The 21,934-nt window shown below is 35.1% G+C and overlaps 3 protein-coding genes across 4 annotated transcripts; all 3 read right to left on the bottom strand.

Moving 5' to 3' along the window:
• Nucleotides 1-164: 164 nt before the first annotated feature.
• MOR1 (ARM repeat superfamily protein) lies at nucleotides 165-13,848 on the bottom strand. Of its 2 annotated transcripts, none has more exons than XM_079010038.1 (52): nucleotides 13,466-13,848; nucleotides 13,182-13,287; nucleotides 12,898-13,021; nucleotides 12,740-12,819; nucleotides 12,473-12,650; nucleotides 12,317-12,381; nucleotides 12,140-12,222; nucleotides 11,639-11,724; nucleotides 11,446-11,559; nucleotides 11,232-11,351; nucleotides 10,862-10,964; nucleotides 10,621-10,757; nucleotides 10,476-10,541; nucleotides 10,248-10,365; nucleotides 10,126-10,163; nucleotides 9,978-10,049; nucleotides 9,797-9,895; nucleotides 9,575-9,677; nucleotides 9,040-9,152; nucleotides 8,842-8,929; nucleotides 8,652-8,752; nucleotides 8,286-8,579; nucleotides 8,059-8,205; nucleotides 7,736-7,811; nucleotides 7,523-7,647; nucleotides 7,315-7,425; nucleotides 6,670-6,819; nucleotides 6,516-6,590; nucleotides 6,338-6,419; nucleotides 5,861-5,970; nucleotides 5,671-5,772; nucleotides 5,495-5,569; nucleotides 5,316-5,411; nucleotides 5,132-5,233; nucleotides 4,935-5,036; nucleotides 4,650-4,832; nucleotides 4,444-4,555; nucleotides 4,269-4,345; nucleotides 4,111-4,190; nucleotides 3,942-4,004; nucleotides 3,725-3,851; nucleotides 3,512-3,634; nucleotides 3,349-3,426; nucleotides 3,079-3,237; nucleotides 2,849-3,007; nucleotides 2,653-2,750; nucleotides 2,096-2,252; nucleotides 1,894-2,010; nucleotides 1,459-1,554; nucleotides 1,283-1,354; nucleotides 935-1,181; nucleotides 165-828 (listed from the first exon to the last, which is right to left on the bottom strand). In XM_079010038.1, exons 1-52 carry the CDS (start codon nucleotides 13,623-13,625, stop codon nucleotides 527-529), a joined length of 6,051 nt encoding a protein of 2,016 aa, XP_078866164.1. In that variant the 5' UTR covers nucleotides 13,626-13,848; the 3' UTR covers nucleotides 165-526. The 2 variants fall into 2 exon arrangements, with proteins under 2 accessions (XP_078866164.1, XP_078866165.1); XM_079010039.1 differs by having other exon boundaries at nucleotides 165-825.
• Nucleotides 13,849-16,932: 3,084 nt separating this feature from the next.
• On the bottom strand, nucleotides 16,933-19,452 carry LOC145062533 (uncharacterized). The gene is made up of 5 exons (XM_079010124.1): nucleotides 18,267-19,452; nucleotides 18,027-18,192; nucleotides 17,778-17,942; nucleotides 17,546-17,698; nucleotides 16,933-17,305 (listed from the first exon to the last, which is right to left on the bottom strand). The coding sequence occupies exons 1-5, from the start codon at nucleotides 19,427-19,429 to the stop codon at nucleotides 17,093-17,095; spliced, it is 1,860 nt and encodes a 619-aa protein (XP_078866250.1). The 5' UTR covers nucleotides 19,430-19,452; the 3' UTR covers nucleotides 16,933-17,092.
• A 279-nt stretch (nucleotides 19,453-19,731) lies between these two features.
• LOC145063817 (uncharacterized) lies at nucleotides 19,732-21,525 on the bottom strand. The gene is made up of 5 exons (XM_079011396.1): nucleotides 21,094-21,525; nucleotides 20,553-20,795; nucleotides 20,383-20,478; nucleotides 20,112-20,229; nucleotides 19,732-20,021 (listed from the first exon to the last, which is right to left on the bottom strand). Exons 1-5 carry the CDS (start codon nucleotides 21,166-21,168, stop codon nucleotides 19,732-19,734), a joined length of 822 nt encoding a protein of 273 aa, XP_078867522.1. The 5' UTR covers nucleotides 21,169-21,525.
• Nucleotides 21,526-21,934: the final 409 nt, after the last annotated feature.

The raw sequence follows: 21,934 nt of genomic DNA, 5'->3' as shown, positions 1-21,934 counted from the left end.
GTTTAAGATATAGTGAAATAATGAGGCGAAGATTAAAATGAGCACCAATAACTTTTGAAACTCCGAGGATTAAATATTAACATATACTACAAGACAGACAAGATGCTACAGAATCGAATTTCACTTCTCCCATACAAAGTAGAAAGTAGAAACAAGACAAGACAAGAGAAAAGAAGATGTTTTAGACAGCAAATATAATATAATAATGCAAACATACATACTCTCACACTAACCAACCTAAAACAAGTCATTGATTGATGAAGAAACACACAAACAAAAGACAAAACCTAAATTTTTGGACTTTCAACTTGGGTATCAAGAAAAGAATTTACACATATATCTTTGGACCTCCACTTGAAAATTTTAATACAACCCCAAAATATGTAGCAGTAGCAGTAGCACCTTTAAAACCCACCCCACCTGACCTGACCTGACCTGGCCGCAAGTGGTTGCTTTGTATCATTGAATGCATGATACCATAAAAAAAGAAAATAGATTGGATTCGTTTCGTTTCGTTTAGTTTTTCTCAAATAGGAGGAGGGTCAATGGATCCGCTTTTGAGCCTTTCCATTCGTGCTTGAAGCCCAGATAATGCCTTTTCATCCATGGGAAGCACTCCACTATGAACCGGGGGAACAGGAGGGGGAGGAGGTGGAGGAGGATTATTGGCTGTGGTGCTACTAATATCTACCTCATCCACTGCTGGATTACTAGACTGATGCTCCGAATTCAAACTCCCGTTTGTTTGTTGTATATGAGCTTCAGTTGTTGTCAACTGCATGTTCTTCATCCTTTCTCTTATTGCGTCTATCCCACTACTCACTCCTACTGCATCAAATCAAATCAAATCAACTCAAGTTAAGTTGTATATATTTAACAAATAAATAAAATTGAATTGAATGGTATGGCAGAGAGAGAGAGAGAGGGAAGGAACCTCCGGATTGGAATCTGTCAATATTGCGTTGGTCGTCTTCAGCATATGATGTTGGGGGGAGGGTGAAATTTGTATTAACAACAACAGAAGCTCTTCCCTCATTTAAAGTATTATTATGATTTGTATTTACAGGTGAAAGATGTCCTAATTTTGGAGATGAAAGATTTAAGGCAGAAGGTGGTGGTGTTGGCATCATAGGAACACTGGCAGGAGTTCTTCCCCCGGCTGCTGCTGCATTCTTTTCCATCTGTAAAATTTACATACATATTTCATTTACATACACTGCTTTTGGCTTTTCTGTCAAGTTAATAGACCTAAAACAAATTAACTCATGTGATGCGGACCGACCTGGGCTAGACCTTCTCTGATATATGTCCGGAAAGCTTCACTTGCATTTTGAAGTTGAGAAAATATGTCAACCTGTCATGTGTCAACAACCATTATTAAACCAAACCAACAAAACATTTGGATTCGACAAAAACTAAAATGACGAGAGAGAGAGAGAGAGAGAGATCAAACCAAACCTGTGGGTACAATTGCGTTATACGGTATAGTTCGTATAGACCGATACTGCATGTTTGCTTGTCTCCAATTTTCTTGAATATCGCAGAAAGTTCTTGCTGCCAACACAACACACACACACACAAAAATACAAATATGAATTTATTTACAAGAAAGAAAAAAAAAATCGTTCAATTTACTTATCCTACACAATTCTACCATCAGTTTTATTCCTAGTTCTACTTTGATAAATCTTCCCAAACATAGTATTGTACTAAAAAATATCTTATTAGGGCATTGTACTTTGAAAAACATTGGTTTGTGTACAGATGAAATTGTGATAATTGAGACTAAAGTAGATGTTATAATAAAAAGAAAGGAAAGGAAATTATGTTGCTATTTATTTCATTTCATTATAAACAAGGCAAGGCAGAAGAGGGGATGGAACTGGAACTGACCTTCAATTGGGCATCTGCGGAATGCGTGGCAGGCATTGGATTATTGGCCATGGAATCACCCCAATGAGTTTGACCAACAGGGCCAGCAGGGGTCAACATTCTGGCAGCAGCCAATGTCTAACAACAATTACAATTACAATTAATACATAATAAATAATACTAAGATGCTGATATTAAATTAAAGAGAGAATAGAATACATACCTGAAGATTAAGATCAATGTAGGCAAGGATTATGGGTTGGGGTTCCATGTCAATTGGGACCATGGAAAGATGACCTTTTATTGCTGTCCCACGAAGCTTTACAAGCTCATGAAGAACCGTTTTCACCATCCGCAAAGGCTTGTCATCCGCTCCCGCTCTATATTATTTATATTAATAAGTAATAACAAACCCCAATTATATCAATCTACTTTACTAATATATCAACATATGCTCATTTACTATCTCTCTCTTTACCAATAAGGGCAACCTACTTATATCTTTTACACCTGACCATAGTAAAAACATAATTACATTCCTAGGTACATTGCTATTGTTATGGGTTGCTTGCTATTATGGGTTTGGTTACAAGTTGGTTGTGATTATGGATAATAAAATGTAACTGCATCATTAAAGTAGGTAGTCATCGAAGATAAACTACATTATTGTGTAAATTGATACAAGGAAAAAAGTATGTATGCATGTTTGATATTTTCAGGCTCGGCAATTTTGCTTTGAGATATCATATCATAGAGACATAGTAGATATTAAATACAAACCTCCTCCTGATTTCTTCCATCCCAAGGTCTTGGAGATATACATGAATGCTTTGGAGGATGCGATCAAGGTCAACCTCATATATCGTATTTTGAAGAACCTGCATGTGAAGAGTAAGTGAAGATGTTGTGTTGTTTCTTTTGCACTTATGGACTTAATCCGGAAAGCAAACAAGTAAGAAAAAGATGGCCTACGGACCTTTGTCAGTTTGATCAAGCATTTGACAACCAACTCAGAGAACTTTGAATTTCTGGTGGCAAAAGATTCATTTGATGGTGGAGCTGGCCATCTAGAAGGGTCTAATGGTTTTAGGAGACTTATTAGCACCACAAATGACGATGTCCTCTCTGCATTATCCTGCATTTACACAACAAAACAAATTACTACAAATGAAAATATAACTAGTAATTACAACCCAAATATCTCACCAATATCTTAAGCATTAAAACATTTAAGGCTTTCAGAAGTTGACTCCCATCATCCATCCTTGGAACCCTTTCGTCTAAAAGCCAAAGCAAAAGCTCTGTGATCAGATTGTCCAGTGTTCTCACGTTCACAGCATGAGCAAGTCGTTTGTTTTGAAACGTCTGCAAAAACAAAAAAAACAAAACAAAAAAAAAAAAAAGGACTTAACACACTCTACCTAAACTGTTATCTATAAAGCCTATTATTGTAAAAGAAAGAATCAGATAAAATACCTGCATGAGTGTGTTGAGAACATATTTACAAGATCTAGAAGATGCACCCATCAAGCTGAAGTCAAAAGTCTTTGCCACCTTTATATATATTCATATGCATACACAAGAAAAGAAGAACATGAGGTTCAAGTCTAGTACAATAAATCCAGTTATGAACATTTACCTTAGCTGCTAAGCAAGAAACAAGTTTGTCAGCATCTTTGACTAAATCATCCATTAAACCGCCCTCAGGGTCATTGCTTGCAGCTGCCAACTCATGGCACACAACTTTCATGCCTTCAACAGACTGCAAATCAACATTTTATAAACTTCAATATATATATCTAATTATCTCAAAAAGAAACTATAAATATGTAAAGAAAACAGATTTTAAAACCTGCTCAGGGGAGCCGTATGTAATAATATCTAGAGCTTCATTCCAGTCTGTAGGGCCAATTACACCTCCAGATGGACGTGCAAGTGGATGTCTTTCCATTTGAGGTTCTTGAGGAGCATACATTTCCCTAAACCCCACAAATTAAGCACCTCAGGAAAAATATAAAGTAATAACAGAACAGGAAGAAAGTTAAAATAAAACACAAGGACAACACTACCTGCTAAAAACTGGTCCAGACATGGATCGTGTGACTTCACCACTTTGCTCAGCAACATCAGAACTGCACAATAAAATATATATAAAATAAAAGCAATAAAAATGGTTATTTATGTTGGTGTTAAAAAAAAAAAAAAAAAAAAAAAAAAAAAAAAAAAGTGGATGTTTACCCATTTTCCCTAACAGAACGCCTTAAAGCAGCTCTTGTTTCACCTGGCTTCCCCTCCTTTCTTTTCTCCATTTCTCGAAACTATAAAAAAATACGGAATTAACAACGTAATTATATAAATAAATTACTCCTATTCCACAAATAGTCTTTTTTTTGTACCTTCCACTTAAACTTTTCATCTAGCATGCTCCTTTGGGCTTCATTCACCTTCCCAACGTATTTCCAGATATCATCACCTTAAATTAAAATTCCAATAAGATTCGACATTTCCAACAAAAAAAAAACTATTATTCATTTCTACATGTTTCTGTTCCTTAAGGAAGCTTAAACATACCGAGAATCTTATAACCAGAAGCAAAACAATTTAATGCAGCCTTTCTAAGTTCACCATCTCGTTCTGCCGTTAAACTTGCAACAATTTGCAGGTTTTTCAGCTGTCCACTTATCTGCACCATAATCATGGAAAGCATGAGTAACCTTCAGTTATAAGCCTATAAGGTGTGAGTGTGACACATTAACTGAAGGGACTATCATATGTACCTCGGTGTAATGATTATCAAGCAAAAAACCAACAAGATCAGTACACTCGATTTTTGTCCTGTTGTTTCTAGAGCGCAGACCTTCCAAAATATATGGGAAAGTTTTAGCAGCCGAATAACTTTGTATGATCTGCTTCATTAGTTCCCGCAATTTTTCTCTTAGTTTCTCAATATTATGACCAGTCTGCATGCACCAAAGTATAGTTATTAGTACATAAGTTTTCTATGTAAAACACAATACATGATACATCCGTATAGTTTAAGCACATCTAGGCTCAGTATTAACCTTCTCAACCAAGCAAGGAAGAAAGATGGAAGCTTCAGCTTCATTCATGCTGTAGTTTTCATTTTTCAATGTCTCAAATAGCTCCGGGAGGAATTCCAAAACCTATAACCATATTTCAAAAAATATATATATACACGTAAGTTTACTACATAAGAAAACCAACCAAACTTTAATAAATAAATAAAAAAAAGGTTCACCTTGAGTAGGCAAGATGTGTTGGATTCGCAGAACCGCAAAACAAACCACTTCAACAATATATCTAGGACTTCAATAATTTCCTTGGCAATCGATGGAAGTGCCTGAATAATTCAGTTAGATGAGTGGGCCCACATAGTCAGTTTTAACTTAGAAAATATAATAAAAAAGGAATGGAAAACATACCTTCTGAAGCATCTCGATTCCATCAACTTGTTTTTTGAAGTCTGTGCTCAAAAGCCGCCTGTGCAAATCCTCCCTGAAGTACTTCATCAGATCATTCTGTTTCAAGAAATTTAATTACTTTTTTGAGAATCTCAACCACCACCAAAACAATGTCATTATATAGATATCAAATTAGCAACCTCAAGATCCTGAATCTGCTCCAATCGCAACTCTTCAAATTTAAACCTACGAACCACAATTCTCTCTCTTTCATCCTGCACGTAGATTATATATTATTATTATTATTATTATTATAACTAGGGTATGTTTGATCCTTCTTAAACTGCCAAATGGCATAAAATCTGTATGCAAATACCTTATTAGAGTCTTTGACATTTAGCAATGCTTGTGATTGTATGTTAATATCTTGAACAGACATTATAGGCTCTGGTTTTGAGCCCTTTGCTGGTACTCCTCTCTTAAACACAGAAATAAAACAATAAATATGATTAACTATTTTTATAAATCAGAATGAATAAAGTATAAAAGCTATATGTATATTATACCGAAGATACAGCTCTGCCTCCTTGTTTTGATCCATAACCATTAGACTTTCCAACCTTTGTTTTTGCTGCTTGCCAAGATGGGGCTGTTGTTTTTACACTTTCATGTACATCTGAATGTGGATGATATACATAAGTTCATGTTCATCAACCTCAAGAAGAATGAAATCATACAGTCATACCCAAGACAGACAAGATCCAAAAACACACTAAATGTGCAACATGCTTTTATTCATTTGTGTAGTAACTAGTATAGCATCCTACTTTCATTTTCTTTATTAAAGTATTATACTTTTACATTTTCCATTTTTGTACTTTGAAAAATCTACCCAATTATAGCATTGTACTTTCAGTCTCTTTTCTTATGAAAAATCTACCGAAATAACTGTTTTGTATTTGGATGACATTGCCATGACAAAAGTAGGTTGCTATTTTTTGCATTTAACCCATCCAATCCAAAAACTATCTATAAAGTCAGACCTGCAACTGCACCATGTGACTTCATTCGTTCAAGAACAATTGCCAAAGCAGGTCCTTGGATATCTCTTACATTCTTCATGACCTAAATAAAGTGAATGAAAACAAAACATCATCAGTTCAGATTTTAGAAATGGTAAAAGGAAAACAAAAAAGATGAAAACATAAAAAGTTTACACACCATTTCTGGTCCACAGACTCTCACGATTTCTCCAAAGAATGTTTCTGCTGCTTTTCGAACATCTACCGACTTATCCTGATAACAAACATAAAATACATAATCAGGTTTAAATATATCAATAATTGAATATTTTTATCTGTTAATAATTAAATACCGTCATAGCAGCAGCAACCGGTCTGAGCAACTGAATGGCATCAGGGAACTCTGCTACTCCAGTAAGTTGTCTAGACAACCAATCAAAAAGGTCCTTGCGTCCTTCCGCACCAAGTTTAGCATCAGTCAAAGATGTAGTAATATATGGTACCTAAAAGACCCAACCAAAAGCCAAGATAATAACATAGATGTCAAGTAACGAGGAATACCAACATACTATACCTCATTAACAATAACAATGTACTTATGTCTACCAAAAATAGCAATATATTCTTAGATTATTAAAATACATAACAAGGGTGTTGCTATCGCGTGTAGAGAAGTTTAATTATCTTGCTATTATGTGCAAGGAAATGCAGGCATATTTCTTTTGAGTTTACAATTAGTTAAAAAATACGGAAGTACATTGCTATCATGGTAAAAATTAAAAAAACTTAAGCGCGTTGCTATTTGCTATTAGGGGTAGAAAATTTTGTACTTTGTTACATATTGCTATTATTGGTGAAAAAACATCAGTACATTGCCATTATAATTGCTATTATGGTATAATACATTGCCTATATTCGCAGGAAAGAGCAAAGTGCATTGCTGTTTTCGGAAATTTTACCTAATATAAAATATAGAAGAAAAAAACAAAGAGACTGACCATCTTATCAAGGTGAGTAGCAGCAACCCAAGAATCCAAAGCTGCCAAGGCAGATTCTCTCATGTGCTTTTTGTTGTCACCAAGGCATTTCAAAACATCTGACAAAATTCCCTGCAAGAAATATCAAGGCATATTAAGATCACTTGCTTTTAAAGAGACCGGGCATACTTATAAACTTAAGCGTAGATGGAAGGCATATTAAATGGACCTTGCTTGACTTCTCAACTGCAGCTCCCATAGCAGATGCAAGACCACTTATACAGGTCAAAGTGGTAATGATTAAATTCTTGTTGCTGTCATATAACCGAGCTCTAAGAGCCCCAAACAATTCCACTGAAAAAAACAACACACCACAGCACAGCACAGTGAAAAACATGAAACAATTTGCATCTTGTTTCAACTCATCAATGCAAATTATTACCGGTTCCAGTAGGCTGGATACGCTTGTTAGCTTCCTCCACAATTTTATTTACAGCTTCAATAGATTCCAAACGCATCTGGACAAAATCAACAGCAGTGTTAACTTGATTCAAGTCAAGTGGATTTTTCATTCTTCATTATTTAATAAGGAAATATCAACATACTTCAATTGATTTGTTTACTAAAAATTAAAGCATCCTACTTTCGCTTCTTCCTATTACAGCAGTGTAGTTTGAAAAATCTGTCCAGCTAGATTTTTTTCAAAGTATGTTGTTATATCTTGTATTTAGTCCTTAAATAAATTAATAAATAAAGACGTCACACCTTCCAATCAGAACTCTCCAATCCTTTCAAAAGAGCTGGTGTTATCTTTGCACTAATGTCCTCACGTGGCAAGCCATCCAACCCACCACCAGACCCAGATGGTGCACAATCTGATGCCTTGACAGTCTTCTTTGCTGCAGCCGCCCCCTGAAAGAAATAATAACATTTTATTTTATAAATAAATAAATAAAGAGCAGAAACAGAAAACATTGTCAAAACGGTCAAACCTCAAATGGATTTTTTTCGCACTCTGCCTCTACTGCACTAAGAAGGGCAGGCTTGACATCTGACAAGAATGCTTTGATATCAGGGCCAACAAACTTGTGTAATGCACCAATAAGTTTAATGGTGGCATTCCTAGTAGCAGCTGCACTTGATTGTAAACCCGTATCTTTGCAAAAATCAATTAAATCTTTTAATTTAAGATGTGTAACACCAAAGTCTTCAACTGCAGACACCATCCACAGCAGACCCTCACTAAGAACCTTAGGGTTCTTGTGCTCTTTCATTATCTTGAACATCTACATAAATTAAACAGATTTTATGTCAGACTATTGAACTGGGAGAACATACAATTTGATACACTTACTTACCCTTTCAAAGATAAAACCTGGGCCCACGGCCTCAGAGAAAGTGGTTAGGCATTTCATGGCTTGAACTCGAGTCTTAATATCAGCCACTCTTTCACAAATTCCTGAGACCATGCAAAGGTAAAGTTCAGATGTGAAACAAATTCATAAAGCCATCATTTTTTTTATAAAATCTGTCATCTTTTTACTTTACCTGATATGCAAAGTACAACACATTTTTTTGGGAACTTTGATGCTGTAGAAGCTATATGGGTGACAATCTCAATGACCTGTTGCTGGACCTGCAATTTACAATAGAAAAACAACATTTGATAAATTTGGTCAGATCAGAAGAAACAGCAAGGTGTGTCATTTCATGTTCTTAAATCTTATGAAGGTACAAGTAGAGTACCTGCACGTTTTTCTCATTCCAACCAGGAACAGTGCAGACTAGCCGGGTTAAAATCTCAACTGACTGGTCAAGTTCCTGGAGTGCTTGAATGTCTTCTTTTAATTTTGTAATTTCTGCAGGGAAAAAAAAGCGTAAATATTGCTACTTGTGAAGTGCACAGAAAAAATGGTAAACATGAAATACATCCAAATCCGCTTTACCATATTCAGTATTAAGAGAAAGGGCTGGGTGCAAGAAATAGCAATGTACTTTCATATATCTGTATATTATAGAATCCCATTTTCTTTCCTTACAATAACAACATTGTACTTCCAATCTTTTCTTATTAAAGAATCGTACATTGGAAAATATACCCAATTATAGCATATTACTTTCATTATTTGGATGACATTGCTATAATTGGGCAGATTTTTTAAGTACAACCTGTAATAGGAAGCAATGAAAGTAGGAACGTGACGATAAACAAATCAATGAAAGTGCATGACATTTATCACATCCTTGTTTCTTATTTATCACAATTACACAAACATGATACCTTCAAGTCGCTCTTTCCATGCAGTACTCTTCAACTTAGCAGTGTCTACTTGAATGAGAGATCCTATTCTGCTTTCTATCTCTTCAAGGGTCATCTCAGATGGCTGCAGCAAGCAACAAGCAAGCCGTGGTATTTAATTAAGACAAAGACATGATGTATACAACTATACATATACATGTACATGTGTGTTGTACTTGTGCAAGTAAGAAGTAAATAACTCACCTCAACATCTTCAGGTTCAGCAGCTTTTTTGGTCTGAGCTGGACCATCAGCTTTCTTTCCACCACCCGTCTTTGCAGAAGCCACCTTTTTAGCAGCAGGCTTAAAAGCAAAAGAAAAAAATATATCAAAACCAAGAAAGCAAATAAAATGCTTCAAGTGACGGAAAATTGATGAAACTCACAGCAGCTGCAACGGGTTTCTTCCCACTAAGCATACTTGCTGCTGACCTTCTAACAAAGCCTCCATCAGAAGCCTGCACGTACAAAAGTAAATAGCATGTTACTAATATATTGCACATAAAGATTAAAGAAATGACATAATATACACACCTCCACAGATGATGCAGTTCCACCTGATGATGGGATAGCTGCAAAAAAGGAAGGGCGACTCTTAAAAGGAACATAAAAGAATCTAGTTATAAATAAAATTCAAAATTAAGCAATTTAAAAACCTGAGCCTCCTGCGGTTGAAGCACCACCTCCAGAAATACCAATCATTTCTGAGAGCTTCTTTCGCCTGACATCATCAAGTTTCTCCAATGACTTCTCCAAAGGCCGCATGCCAACCATCTAAAAAGAGGAAACAGATAAGTTTATTATTATTTGCACCAACAGTAAAAAGAAGTATTGTCATTTGTCAGTAGTAAAAAAAAAGAATGGATGGTATTAATATATTATACCTTTGCTATTGCTGCCAAAACTGAAAATGCAGCATCCCTCACATCAGGTGTCCCGTCATTCAGACACTACAAACACAAACAAGTTTCAGTAAAGAACCTTTTCTAAGAAATAAAACGTAAATAAAGTTGTCAAAAAACTACTAACCTCCATACAAATGGGAACATAATCCTTGTGCACTTTAAGAATGATAGCCTTGTTGCTAGTCTCAACACAATGTGTTACCCAATTCAATGTCAGTGAACGCACAAGTGGAACTTTATTTTTAACAGCTGCTTTAACATCTGTTGTAGAAACATAGACATAAAACGATGAGAAATGAAAACGTATGATGAATAAAGCATATTCTCCATAAAAGGTTTCAACTTTGATGAAGTATAATGCCTACCTTCAACAATATCAGCAAGAGTCAGACACCCTGCCTTGTGCATAGCTTGGAGAGTATTAGAAAGCGCCTCAGTCATAGTAGGCTTTTTCTCTTTCAATTTTTCCTATAAAAGACAACTTGTTAACTAAAATTAAAATCAAAGTTAATGATAGCAAAAGGCAACAGATTCAAATGTAACAAAACATATTCCTTTTTTTCGGTAGAAAAATAATAAACATGTAGCTGTTATGGGTAAATAAATGCAAGTATATTGCTATTGTAGATATTTTAAAAAAAATGCGTATTGCCAATACTGGTAAAAAAAAAGTATACTATGTTGCTATTTCCTGCAATTTATCCAATTTAAAAACATGATAGAATGTACACTTACAAGTAAAACAGGCAACACAAAGCGTGAACTTGCAGAAAAATTTGTTCTTAATCCCGATGCAAGATTCCCAAGGGCCTGGACTGCTTCTACTGCTACAGCAATATTTACATCCGTAATAAGCTGCAAAAAGAAGAGGAATTAAACCATGCAAATAATTAAAACCATTTTTCATAAATACTTTATTCCATTATGGTTATTTTGACTTTTAAATTACCTTCTTAAGTGTACGGCATATTTCTGAAAAATCTCCAGGAGCAATCCTCCTTGTTGAAGCAAGCTTGGTCAATTCAGCAACAGCATCTTTTCGCTCAGACCACTTAGTAGCTTTCTAGAAATAATATAAAAATAATAAATGAATATATATAAATCAAGTAATTTTTTATAAAACATAGAGAAGGAACACTGACCACTCCATTCCAAAACCCTGACTTCTCCAAAGGTGTTAAGATATCAACAGGGTCAACAAGTTCATACTCATCTATTTCCTGAGGAACTGGCACACAATTTCACATCAGCAAAAAAAATTAAATGAAATTATAAACCAACCATGACTACAAATTCATTACACATAATAGCAACATGCTTCAATTTTTTAACCAAAATGACCAGTGAACTTTATATTTTACAAATTACTACTATAAGTAATGAAACGTAAGTATGTTGCTATCATGAGTAAAGAGTACATTGTTGTTATGTGTCAAAAATGTAAGTGCATTGCTAATATAGGTTGCATAATGCTGTTATCATTAACAAAACGTAATTGTGTTGCTATTATTGGTAAAAAAATAGAACATGTAGTCTATATTGGTAACATGAGCAAAATGTTTTGCTATTTCATTCAATTTGCTTAAAAAAGAATAACCAGGAAAATGTACAAATATCACAAATAGTTTATTTTGATCACATACTCTCAGCAGCAGATTCTTCAGAAGGGCCAGAGCCTGCAGCCTCAGCTGCAACTTCCTGTTCTGGTTCCTTGTCTTGCTCAGATCTTACAAGAAGTTAAAAATATATATTTGTAACTATTGTTGTCATATTAAAAGTAAATTAATTATTAAATTCATATTTGTATAGGGATAACAAACCTTATTTTACGAGTAGGCCTTGCAGTGCCAGTGACATTGGCAAGTTCAGCCTCCAACTCTTTTTTCTAAGAAAAAAGAAAAAGAAAATTGAGTTTTTTAAAAATTTGAACATTAAGTGGAAGCAATTATAATAATAATAATAATTTATCATCATACCATTGTATCTCGCATTTTCTCAAACAATATGGATTTAACAGGGTCTCTACCAATCCAACGACAAAGTTCAAGTGTTAACCCTTTAGATGAAGCACGAACATTTTGATCTTGATGGTCGAAAAGTTCCGGAAGCATCTTCAATATTCTCTTTGGTGGCACAACCTTTGAACCAAATTCACTGGTATTGGGAAACAAGATTTTCAGTATAGTGAAACAGTGAATCACAAGAGAACCTAAACAGAAATTATATGTAACTCAATTGCAAACCTCAAGGCTTGAAACATGACATCTATGGCAGGAACAACAGCTTTAGCAACTTTGTTTTTTATTGCTTTCTCCATTGCATCCTATCAACAAACTTTTCAATAAGGAAAATAACAACGTTTACAAATTAGAAACATGCAATACTTTTACATTAAGCATACCAAGAATGCCTCCATAGCCTCCAACTCCACCCAAAGCATAAACACCATCTGTGCCTTCTCCACTGTCTTTGGCCGCCCAGTAAGGCATTTTGCCACAATTGCATCACAAACTTCCTTGGCAAACCTACACAACAGTAGGAAATACTTCAGACAAACTAACAAAATGAGTCCTTAAAGAAGTGACGTTAATATAGGAGCATCATATTCATTGCGCATGAACTGTTGTTGATGTAGGAATACAACTTATAATAATAAAAAAAAGTATAGACGAAATGGGTAAAAACCTTCCAGCATCAGCATCTGCTGCTTTTAAGTAAGCAATTAGGGCATCAAGCGCCTTATCTTGTACAGGCGCATTCGAATCAGCAACCGTCTTCTTAAAAAAATGCCCTGATCAAACCCCCACCAAAAAATCAACAAAAAAAGCAATATTCGACACACATTACACGGATCGAGGTTAAAAGCGTGAGAACTTAGATCTACCATAACCAAAAAGTGAAGAAACAAAAACAATTTACGAAAATAATTTGAAAATTAAAAACCCTAATAAGAAATGAAACTGACTAACCCAATTCACGGATGCGAGGATCTTTAGGATCGGTGATAGAGTCGCAGAGAGCGGCAAGGTCAATGTTGGCATCGTTACGAACCTTCCAGTTCTTGTGTACCAATCGATCCTCCCATGGCAACTTCTTGGCATCCTTCAACAACTTCTCTTCTTCCGACATTATTATAGATTAATATAGATGTATAAATATGTGTATATGTGTGTGGGTGTTGGTGTTGGTGTTGGTGTGGGTGTGTATCTAGATACAGAAGACGATCAAATCGAAGTCTGTAACTGATAGTGTGTGGGGAGAAGAACAGGAACGTTTTCGGGATTGTTTTTCTCCCCAATTTGAAAAGGAAGAAAGAGAGAAAGAGGGAGATTTGGTGGAATGTTGGGGAAGGGATGAAATTTGAGTTTTAACTTTTACGAATTGGTGTGGGTAGGGCCACCACTCACCGGTCACGTAAGCCGTATGTGCACTGCCGGCCCGGGCTCTAGATACAATGTCTTTCACAACTTCCCAATCGGACTAGACTCACTCATATACCAAATTCAAAAGGAATTTGTAAATCAACTATAAATTTACTATCTTTTATTTTAAATACTATATACCAATGTCTTTTTACACATAATAAACAATTGTTTAAAAAAAACAGAAATTTCTGTGCATTTTGATATATCATGACACCTCTTATTTTTCTAGTTTATCTTTACACGTGCCACCGGCCGTTATCATAATAAATTCAGTTACGTATTAAGATATATACTAAAAGTTCAATATATAAATCTACAATTCTTATCTCACACACAACTTATGATTATTTGATAGTTGTTGATTGAATCAAAACATAAATAAAGCAAACTCAGTTTCTTACCAACCAGTAAGAAGCACATCATATGTTATAGAATCGAATAAGTCATCTAATTGTGGTATCAAACGGTGGTAAGAGTCACATTAATGTTACAGAATCAAATCAGTCTTCTAATTGTGGTATCAAACGACTCAACCAAATCTTGTTCAACCGCTTACCAGACTCAATAAGAGGCATATCAAACAACTCTTAATAGCATATTAGTTATATCTACTAAATAAATATCATTATATTTTACTGGGGATTACTAGACCTTGAATTTGAACCACCTTATATGTATTTGTTTTTTCTTACAAGGAATCAATATATTTATTTGAGGATATGGGTAAGAAACTAATCAAAAGAATACAACATCAAGACTTGGTAAAGGCCAAAATCGGGTTTGTAACCGAAACCACTATAAACCCATGAAAAGGAATACATATTGTATGTGAGGCAATAAAAAGGGAAAGAACCATTGAGATGTAACTCCATTTAGTATCCTTAATTGTTTAATCTGAATAATTATAAAATAAAATTAAAACTATATATATATATATATATATATATATATACTATATTATAAAGCATATTGGTCATATCTTGAATTTTAAGAGGTATAAGTTACAAAACTTTTTGTACAAATCAATTATGCATAAATAATTCATTAATATTTGCCAAAAGTTTGAAGACTTGAATTAAGGAAAGTAATTAAGAAATTCATTTTGAAGAAAAATGAAAAATTTAAAGTATTAAATTCATATGTATAAATTAATTTACATTTCTTAAACCAAACATCAATATTAATTAATTTACATCAATAGTATAAACATGTAAAAACATAAGGTATAAACATAAATATTTTATTTAAAATTGGTAACTTTTTATTACATAATAACCAACAATAAAATCTAATGATATTTCCCCTAAGAAATTATTCGAAAACAAAAACGATTGATCCGCCGCTTTGCGTGGGCGCACATCTAATATATATATATATATATATATATATATATATATATATATATATATATATAGTTAGAGAATGGGTGGTTGTTATGTACCTAAACTGATATATAGAACCCTCCAAACTATGTATTTTTGATCAATTATGTCTAAACTAATTATGATATCTCGCTTGCTATTCTTCTTTAATCATGTGACTTTCTAAACCGTTCGAATTTATGTACTTTATCTTCATTGTGTCTAAGAACTTAAAACATTAAAAGTCAACACCATTTATTCAACCTTGCTAAATTTAAATAAAAACAAATACAATAGAAGATTTAAAAAAAAAAAAAAAAAGAACATTCAATAACTAGTCAAGGTTTTCACAACTCATTATATATCGTTTTTAAATTAAAGGAAAAAAAACGTTTGAGTTATATTCATTAAAATATATTTTTTTTACTTTCCCTATAAACCTCAATTATTATTTTTTTTTTGCAATAAAAATATATATAATTGATTTTTTTCATTCCATAGTTTAACTCAATACAATGGTAATATATTAAAGCAAAATTAAGAGAAAAATGAAATTGAACTTGTTTTGTTTAAAACTATGTCGTTTAAGAGGTTCTATACCTAAGCTTAGGTACATAAATGATATATATAGTTTGGAGTGTGTGTGTGTAACACCCGATTTTGAAAGTATTCGGTTGTGGTCTCGGAGGCCAAAGGGTAGGGGCGAGTCGGTCTTTTATGAGTCTTGGGTTTATTCGGAAATTTTTAGACTTGGAGGTGTGGCTAGGAGTATAGGGTTTCCCGCCACCTTTTTGTGGATATAAAGTTCGTCGAAAGCGGACTTAGAATGAGGAAGTTATAGTACTTTGAAGTTGTTGGCAGAATTCGTCCTTGAATGGAAATGTTTGGCAAGTAAGTACCATGCATGCAAGGTGGTAGGCGTGAGGGTACGCCCAGCGTATAAGGGCGAATGGACGCGGGTGCAAAGAGGCATACGCCCAACGTACACTCAGAGTCCCTAAACCCTACTTTTTAGGGTATGTCATTATATAAAGAACATAACACCCTAGATATCAGCCTCCCTTTCATCTTTAGACAGCCACCACAAAGCCCTAATCCTCCCTTGAGTGTTCTTAGAGCTTTGGAGGCCATTGGAGAGCATTTTGGTGTTGTGAAGCCATTTTTCAAGCAAGTGAAGAGTATAGCAAGATGGTGGATCAAAGGGGAAGCAGTAGATCCAAGATTGTGGTTCCATTTCAGATCATTTTAAGCTTGGGGAGTCGAGAGACCATGGGGATATCAAGATATGGCACTTTGAAAATCCATGTAATTATAACTTTCTACTTTAATCTTTTTAAATACCAAAATCGCCCTTCTCGGCTCGTGCTGAGCACGGACCTTGTGACTTACCTAGTATATATATATATATATATATATATATATATATATATATATATATATATATTAGTTTCAGATATTCTTGGACACCACTAGTGAAAACTGAGATGCACATCCAAACACCCCCTAATTGTTATTGATAGGTTAGAAACCACCAAAAATGGGAAATAGACGCAACCAAATGCATCAAGTGTAGATTATGATGATGAAAGTTAATTTTATACACAAGAGTGTCCAAAATTTTGTTTACATATAGGACACAATGCACATAAACCTAGCATAACACATTGCTCAACCCCAAAGCTCTTATGTGAGTGTTATCAAGCACCTCAAATGGCTCGATATTGTGCTACAATGTATATATATATATATATATATATATATATATATACATGTCAACTAAAGCTTGTTTCCCATAGAGTAATAATAAATACTAGTGCAAAGTCTCGGCTTGTATTTGTTGTGCGATCTCTTTTGTTAAGTTTTCAGCACGCTCGTCTTGTCCGCCTGCAAACGAGTAGACCCTAAACGCAAACTGAAATGCCTTCCAAAGGATTTTCCCCGAATCCGTTTTTTTGCTATTCTTTTTTGATGAACTTGTCTCTTTTTTTTCATTCTTTTTGGATGAACTTGTCTCTCTTTTTTCCTATTCCAATACCAAATGACATCATTGGTTTGAGTATGATCAAACACAAAATTTTGATGTTGTTTCTTTGTGACTAATGTGTGTTATACATTAAACCAACTTTTTTTTCACTTAACTCTTTAAATCATTCCATCCGGATTAAGTCAAAAAGAAACAACCCTTAATAGGAAAAAAGAAACAGGCCCTCATTCTCTTTCTTTTGTTTTCTTTTTCTCAACAATATGTAAAAGAGAGAAATACCTTTAGTGCCAATTCCATGCAGCCTGAGGAAACATCCACCATCGATTCTTTGATCCTAATAAGTATACCAAAATCAAAATGGATCTTTTGACTTTTAAATTTCTTGAGTTCATCGTCCTTTGTTCTGTCTAGTGCATCAATTTCTTCTTTGATCTTCACGCAAAACTCTCAACATGTTAGCAATATAAACCAAAATTAGTTTCTTCAAGAATATGAGATTATTAGACGTTACCTTATTGAAGTAATTCTCAACTCTATCAAGAAGGTCATTCACAGGAGGCTCTATCTTCCAATTTTGTAAATCTGTATAAATCGTATCTAGCTTTGAGTATAGAGCTCCCGCCATTCTCAATCCTTCCAATTTTTTACTAGGAAAATCTTCAAACCTTGCCAAAACCTTGTAATTTTAAAGCAATATGAAACCTGAAACTTATACGCAATTATGGGTAAAGGGACCTAAATTAATTGTAAGAGTCTAGACCTGTGTTTCATCAGTTAGTTTCTCAAGATGGGATTCCACGTATTTGTGGAACTTTATGAGCTCGTTCATGTCTGATGTTTGGAAAGATGCGAGGGCAACTTTCACTTCTTTAATGGCGTCTGAATATTTTGTTACATCCTCTTCGATTTGCTGAAAGTAAGATGATCTGAAAACAACAAAAGTTAAAGAACATAAGTTTATAAATTAAATTATAAATGTTTTTTTTAAGGTTTGGTTCACCTTTTTGTCATTTCTGCTAGTGCATCAGCCATTCCCAATCCCTGTTTTCCATTTCCACCAGAAGCACCGACTTTACTGCCTTTCTTTTGTGGTGATTTACCTGTAGCCTTTGAATTTGATCCTTCAACCTTTGCTTTTAGTTGACGATACAGGCATCCCATCTGAGATGATCTCTTCAGTTTACTAACTGATTTACGTAGCAATTTTCCACTACCACCAACCGCAGGTGGTGGTGGTGGAGCACCCCCACCACCACCCCCTTTGCCTTGTCGTCCTGGTGGTAGTGGTGCTGGCACTGAACCTCCAGACGATGGCGGTGGTGGTGGTGGAAGGCTTCCAGATGCTGCTGGTGGTGGTGCTGGCACTGATCCTTTAGACGATGATGGTGGTGGTGGTGGAATGTTTCCGGATGCTGTGGGAGGTGGTAGAGGAGGATGTGATCCTAGGGATGCAGGCATGGCATTGCCTGGTGCCGATGGTGGTAGTGGTGGGAGTGCTGATGTAGCTGGTGGTGGATTGCTTCCAGATGCCACGGGAGCTGGTGGAGGAGGTGGTGGTCCTGGAGTCATATGTGGCGGTGATGAAAGTGCAGGTGAACGTGGTGATGGTGTTGTCAATGGAGCTTGTTGAGGTGGGGTTGAATCATCAGAAGAAGCCATAGATGGTTTCTCTAGTGGTGGCGGTGGTGGTGGTGGAGGTGTTGGTGAATGTGGCGGAGGTGGTGGATCTGATTGTGATGTTGTATTACTTGTAGCCATTGATGGTGGAGGCGGAGGCAACTCTGGTGTTGTTGTATCATTTTCTCCCACCGAGAGATCTAGTGGTGGTGGTGGTGGAGGCGGTGGCGGTGGCGGTGGTGGTGAAATCTCCAACTTGCCACTTGGTTGTGGTGGTGGCTGACTTTCTTTTGAAACCAACAGTTGTTGTGGTGGCGATATGATTGCTGCTGAAATTGATGGTCTTTCAGAAGGTGATGATGGTGAAGCTGCTGCAGGAATCAATATATTCTCAGCATCCACAATTGATTTTAACACAGATGGTGGTACAGAAATCTCCATATGTGCTCTTACAAGCCCATCAGAATTTCCATTTCCATTTCCATCTTTATTCTTCCCTTCATCTTTATCACAATCTCCATCATCTTCATCTACTTCAGACACCATGTTTACGTGTACCACATGAGGATCCATCTGCAATCACAAACACTTAAATATATCAATAGCCTTTCCTTTCACAACACCTTCAACTTAAGCTATAAGGCTGCATTTGTTACACCTGGACAATGACCGGGATGAGAAGGACATTCTCGTCTTTTTCCATAGACAACAAATCGAGAGCAAGTCTCTGTCCGACCTTTATGGGTAGGACAAAGAATTTATCTTCGATATGTTATCTGCGTAAAAGACGTGAATGCCCTCCTCATACTCATCATCGAAAATAGCCCTATAATGTTTGTCTAGACATGTCATGTGTAACAAATGTAGCCTAAGAGAACAGGTGGAGAATATGTAACTTTTGAGCATGCCTTTGCAGATTTGTTATTTGGAAACTCAGGAAGAACTGAAGTTGGGGTTGTTGGTGAAGATGAACATCTTTCTTTGTCAACATTCGACCTTCTGAAAGACTTTCCATATGAACTAGAAGGTGAGTCAACATCTCCTTTTATTTCTTTATCATCATCATCATCATCCGTATCCTTTTTATTAAATCTTCTCACTCGTGCCACATTAATTATGTCATCAAGCAAATCTAGTGCTACAGAAATTCCCATTGCCACAAAAACCATATCACAGGAGGAGAATCTATAAGGCTGCATTTATTTCAATACAAAAAAAATTAACTTACCATGTCTTTCCAAATCGCCATTAGCTTCATCATCATTCTTGGATCTAATCATCCATTCATCACTTTGCATCCAATGCTTCCCAAGAGACTTGATAGATTCACAAAGCTCATTGATTGCCTACTCAAAGAACCGGTTGATTACTATGCATCAAACATGGCACGAAATGCTAGCAAAGAGTTTTGTGTGTGTTTACCTACAAGGTCAATTAATTATAAACCAAAACTTTCAACTCTATACAAATTCACAATTCTATTTTAACAATTAACAAACCTTAGGCATAGCTCCTGAATCTGACATTGACACTGAACCACATTGCACAACATCAGGATGTAAATTATGAAGTTCTTTCACCGTGTCTTTCACCAACTGCAAATAAGAGATAGAAATAGGTTGCATTTTCATTTTCATTTTTAGCTATGTAATCATAGAAATGATTATACCTCTGTAATGGTTAAAGAACTGATACAAGGAGGCAAATTGAGCAACTCTCTAAAGCTTATGATCTTATTTTGAAGCTCAGATGTTGTGATCAATTTGTCAGCTACACCATCCGACTTCTGCACCACCTCATTTGTGGAAGGTTGAGCCTTCTTTGGTGATCCAGACTTTTTCTTACTACTGCTCAAAAGGTGATTACTTGCTGCCCGAATGATTCTACTCCTCCCCGAGGGATTTTTCCCTTTCTTTCAGATCAATAACAAGTCAATCAGCCGAGTGAATAGTAGTACTAGTACAAATTTAACCATCAACCCATTGGGTTTTAAATCAAACACCTTATGTGCATTAGATTAGTACTATGGAATTCACAACAAAAAAGGTTATAATCTATATCTGATCATACTAAATTGCATTTAATCAGCAGGAATATTAAAAAAAAGGTCAGGGACGACTTAGAAATTAACTAATTTTATGAGCATATATATGTCAAGCAGCTAAGAGAATTTGAAATGTATAATTACAAGATCTCCTAAAGAATATTACCCCGGATCCTGAAGGTTTCTTTCCGAAAAGAGAGCCGAAGCATCCACATGACTTAGATGAATCCTTTTGCGGCATCGCAACAGAAATTGGTAATCACTCTGGGTCAAATCATTAGGTTCAGTAGTACTTAGGTTGAACAAGAACCCTAAGGGTTGACAATTGAATGAATTAATGCAAAAAGATACCAAATAAAAAATCGAAAAAGATAAGGAACATTCAAATCGAACACAATTCAGAATTTTAATTCTTGTTTCAATTATGCAACTGACAAATATATCATCGTGCGTCCCATTTTCTGGACTCTCTTCGTTAAATCGAAAGAGTCCAGAAAATCGAAGCGAATTTTCCTATACGTGTATAGTTTTGGGGAAATTCTCAATAATAATGTACAAGAAAAAGCCCCATATTGTGCATGACGTTTGCGCGCCTGTGTTCTTGAGTTCCAAATCCTGGAAAGAACGCATGCAAGCTTTGCGTTCATGATAAAGCCTAATTACATAAAGAGACCTTCAACTAAATCTTTATTTATAGAATTTGTCCTTTAAAAACTATTTCTTAGTTTAGTCCATCACTTTAATTTTTTAATGTGTTGCAAAATTATAGTAAGCGGGTAATATCTATAATACAATTATTTATTTAAAATTTGACACACACACACACACACACACATATATATATATATATATATATATATATATATATATATATATATATATATATATATATATTAGGAATGTTTTCAAGCCCGTGTTAAGCACGACCCATGGAGGGTTATTTGGGTATTTTAAAACATTAAGGAACAATATTATTACCGGATGACTTTCTATTATGTGTAACGATT

The sequence above is a fragment of the Lactuca serriola genome, chromosome 7 (assembly GCF_051521515.1).
Source record: "Lactuca serriola cultivar US96UC23 chromosome 7, Lser_US96UC23_V15, whole genome shotgun sequence".
Classification (NCBI taxonomy): Eukaryota; Viridiplantae; Streptophyta; class Magnoliopsida; order Asterales; family Asteraceae; genus Lactuca; species Lactuca serriola.
This window is presented reverse-complemented; position numbering and strand designations above follow the sequence as displayed.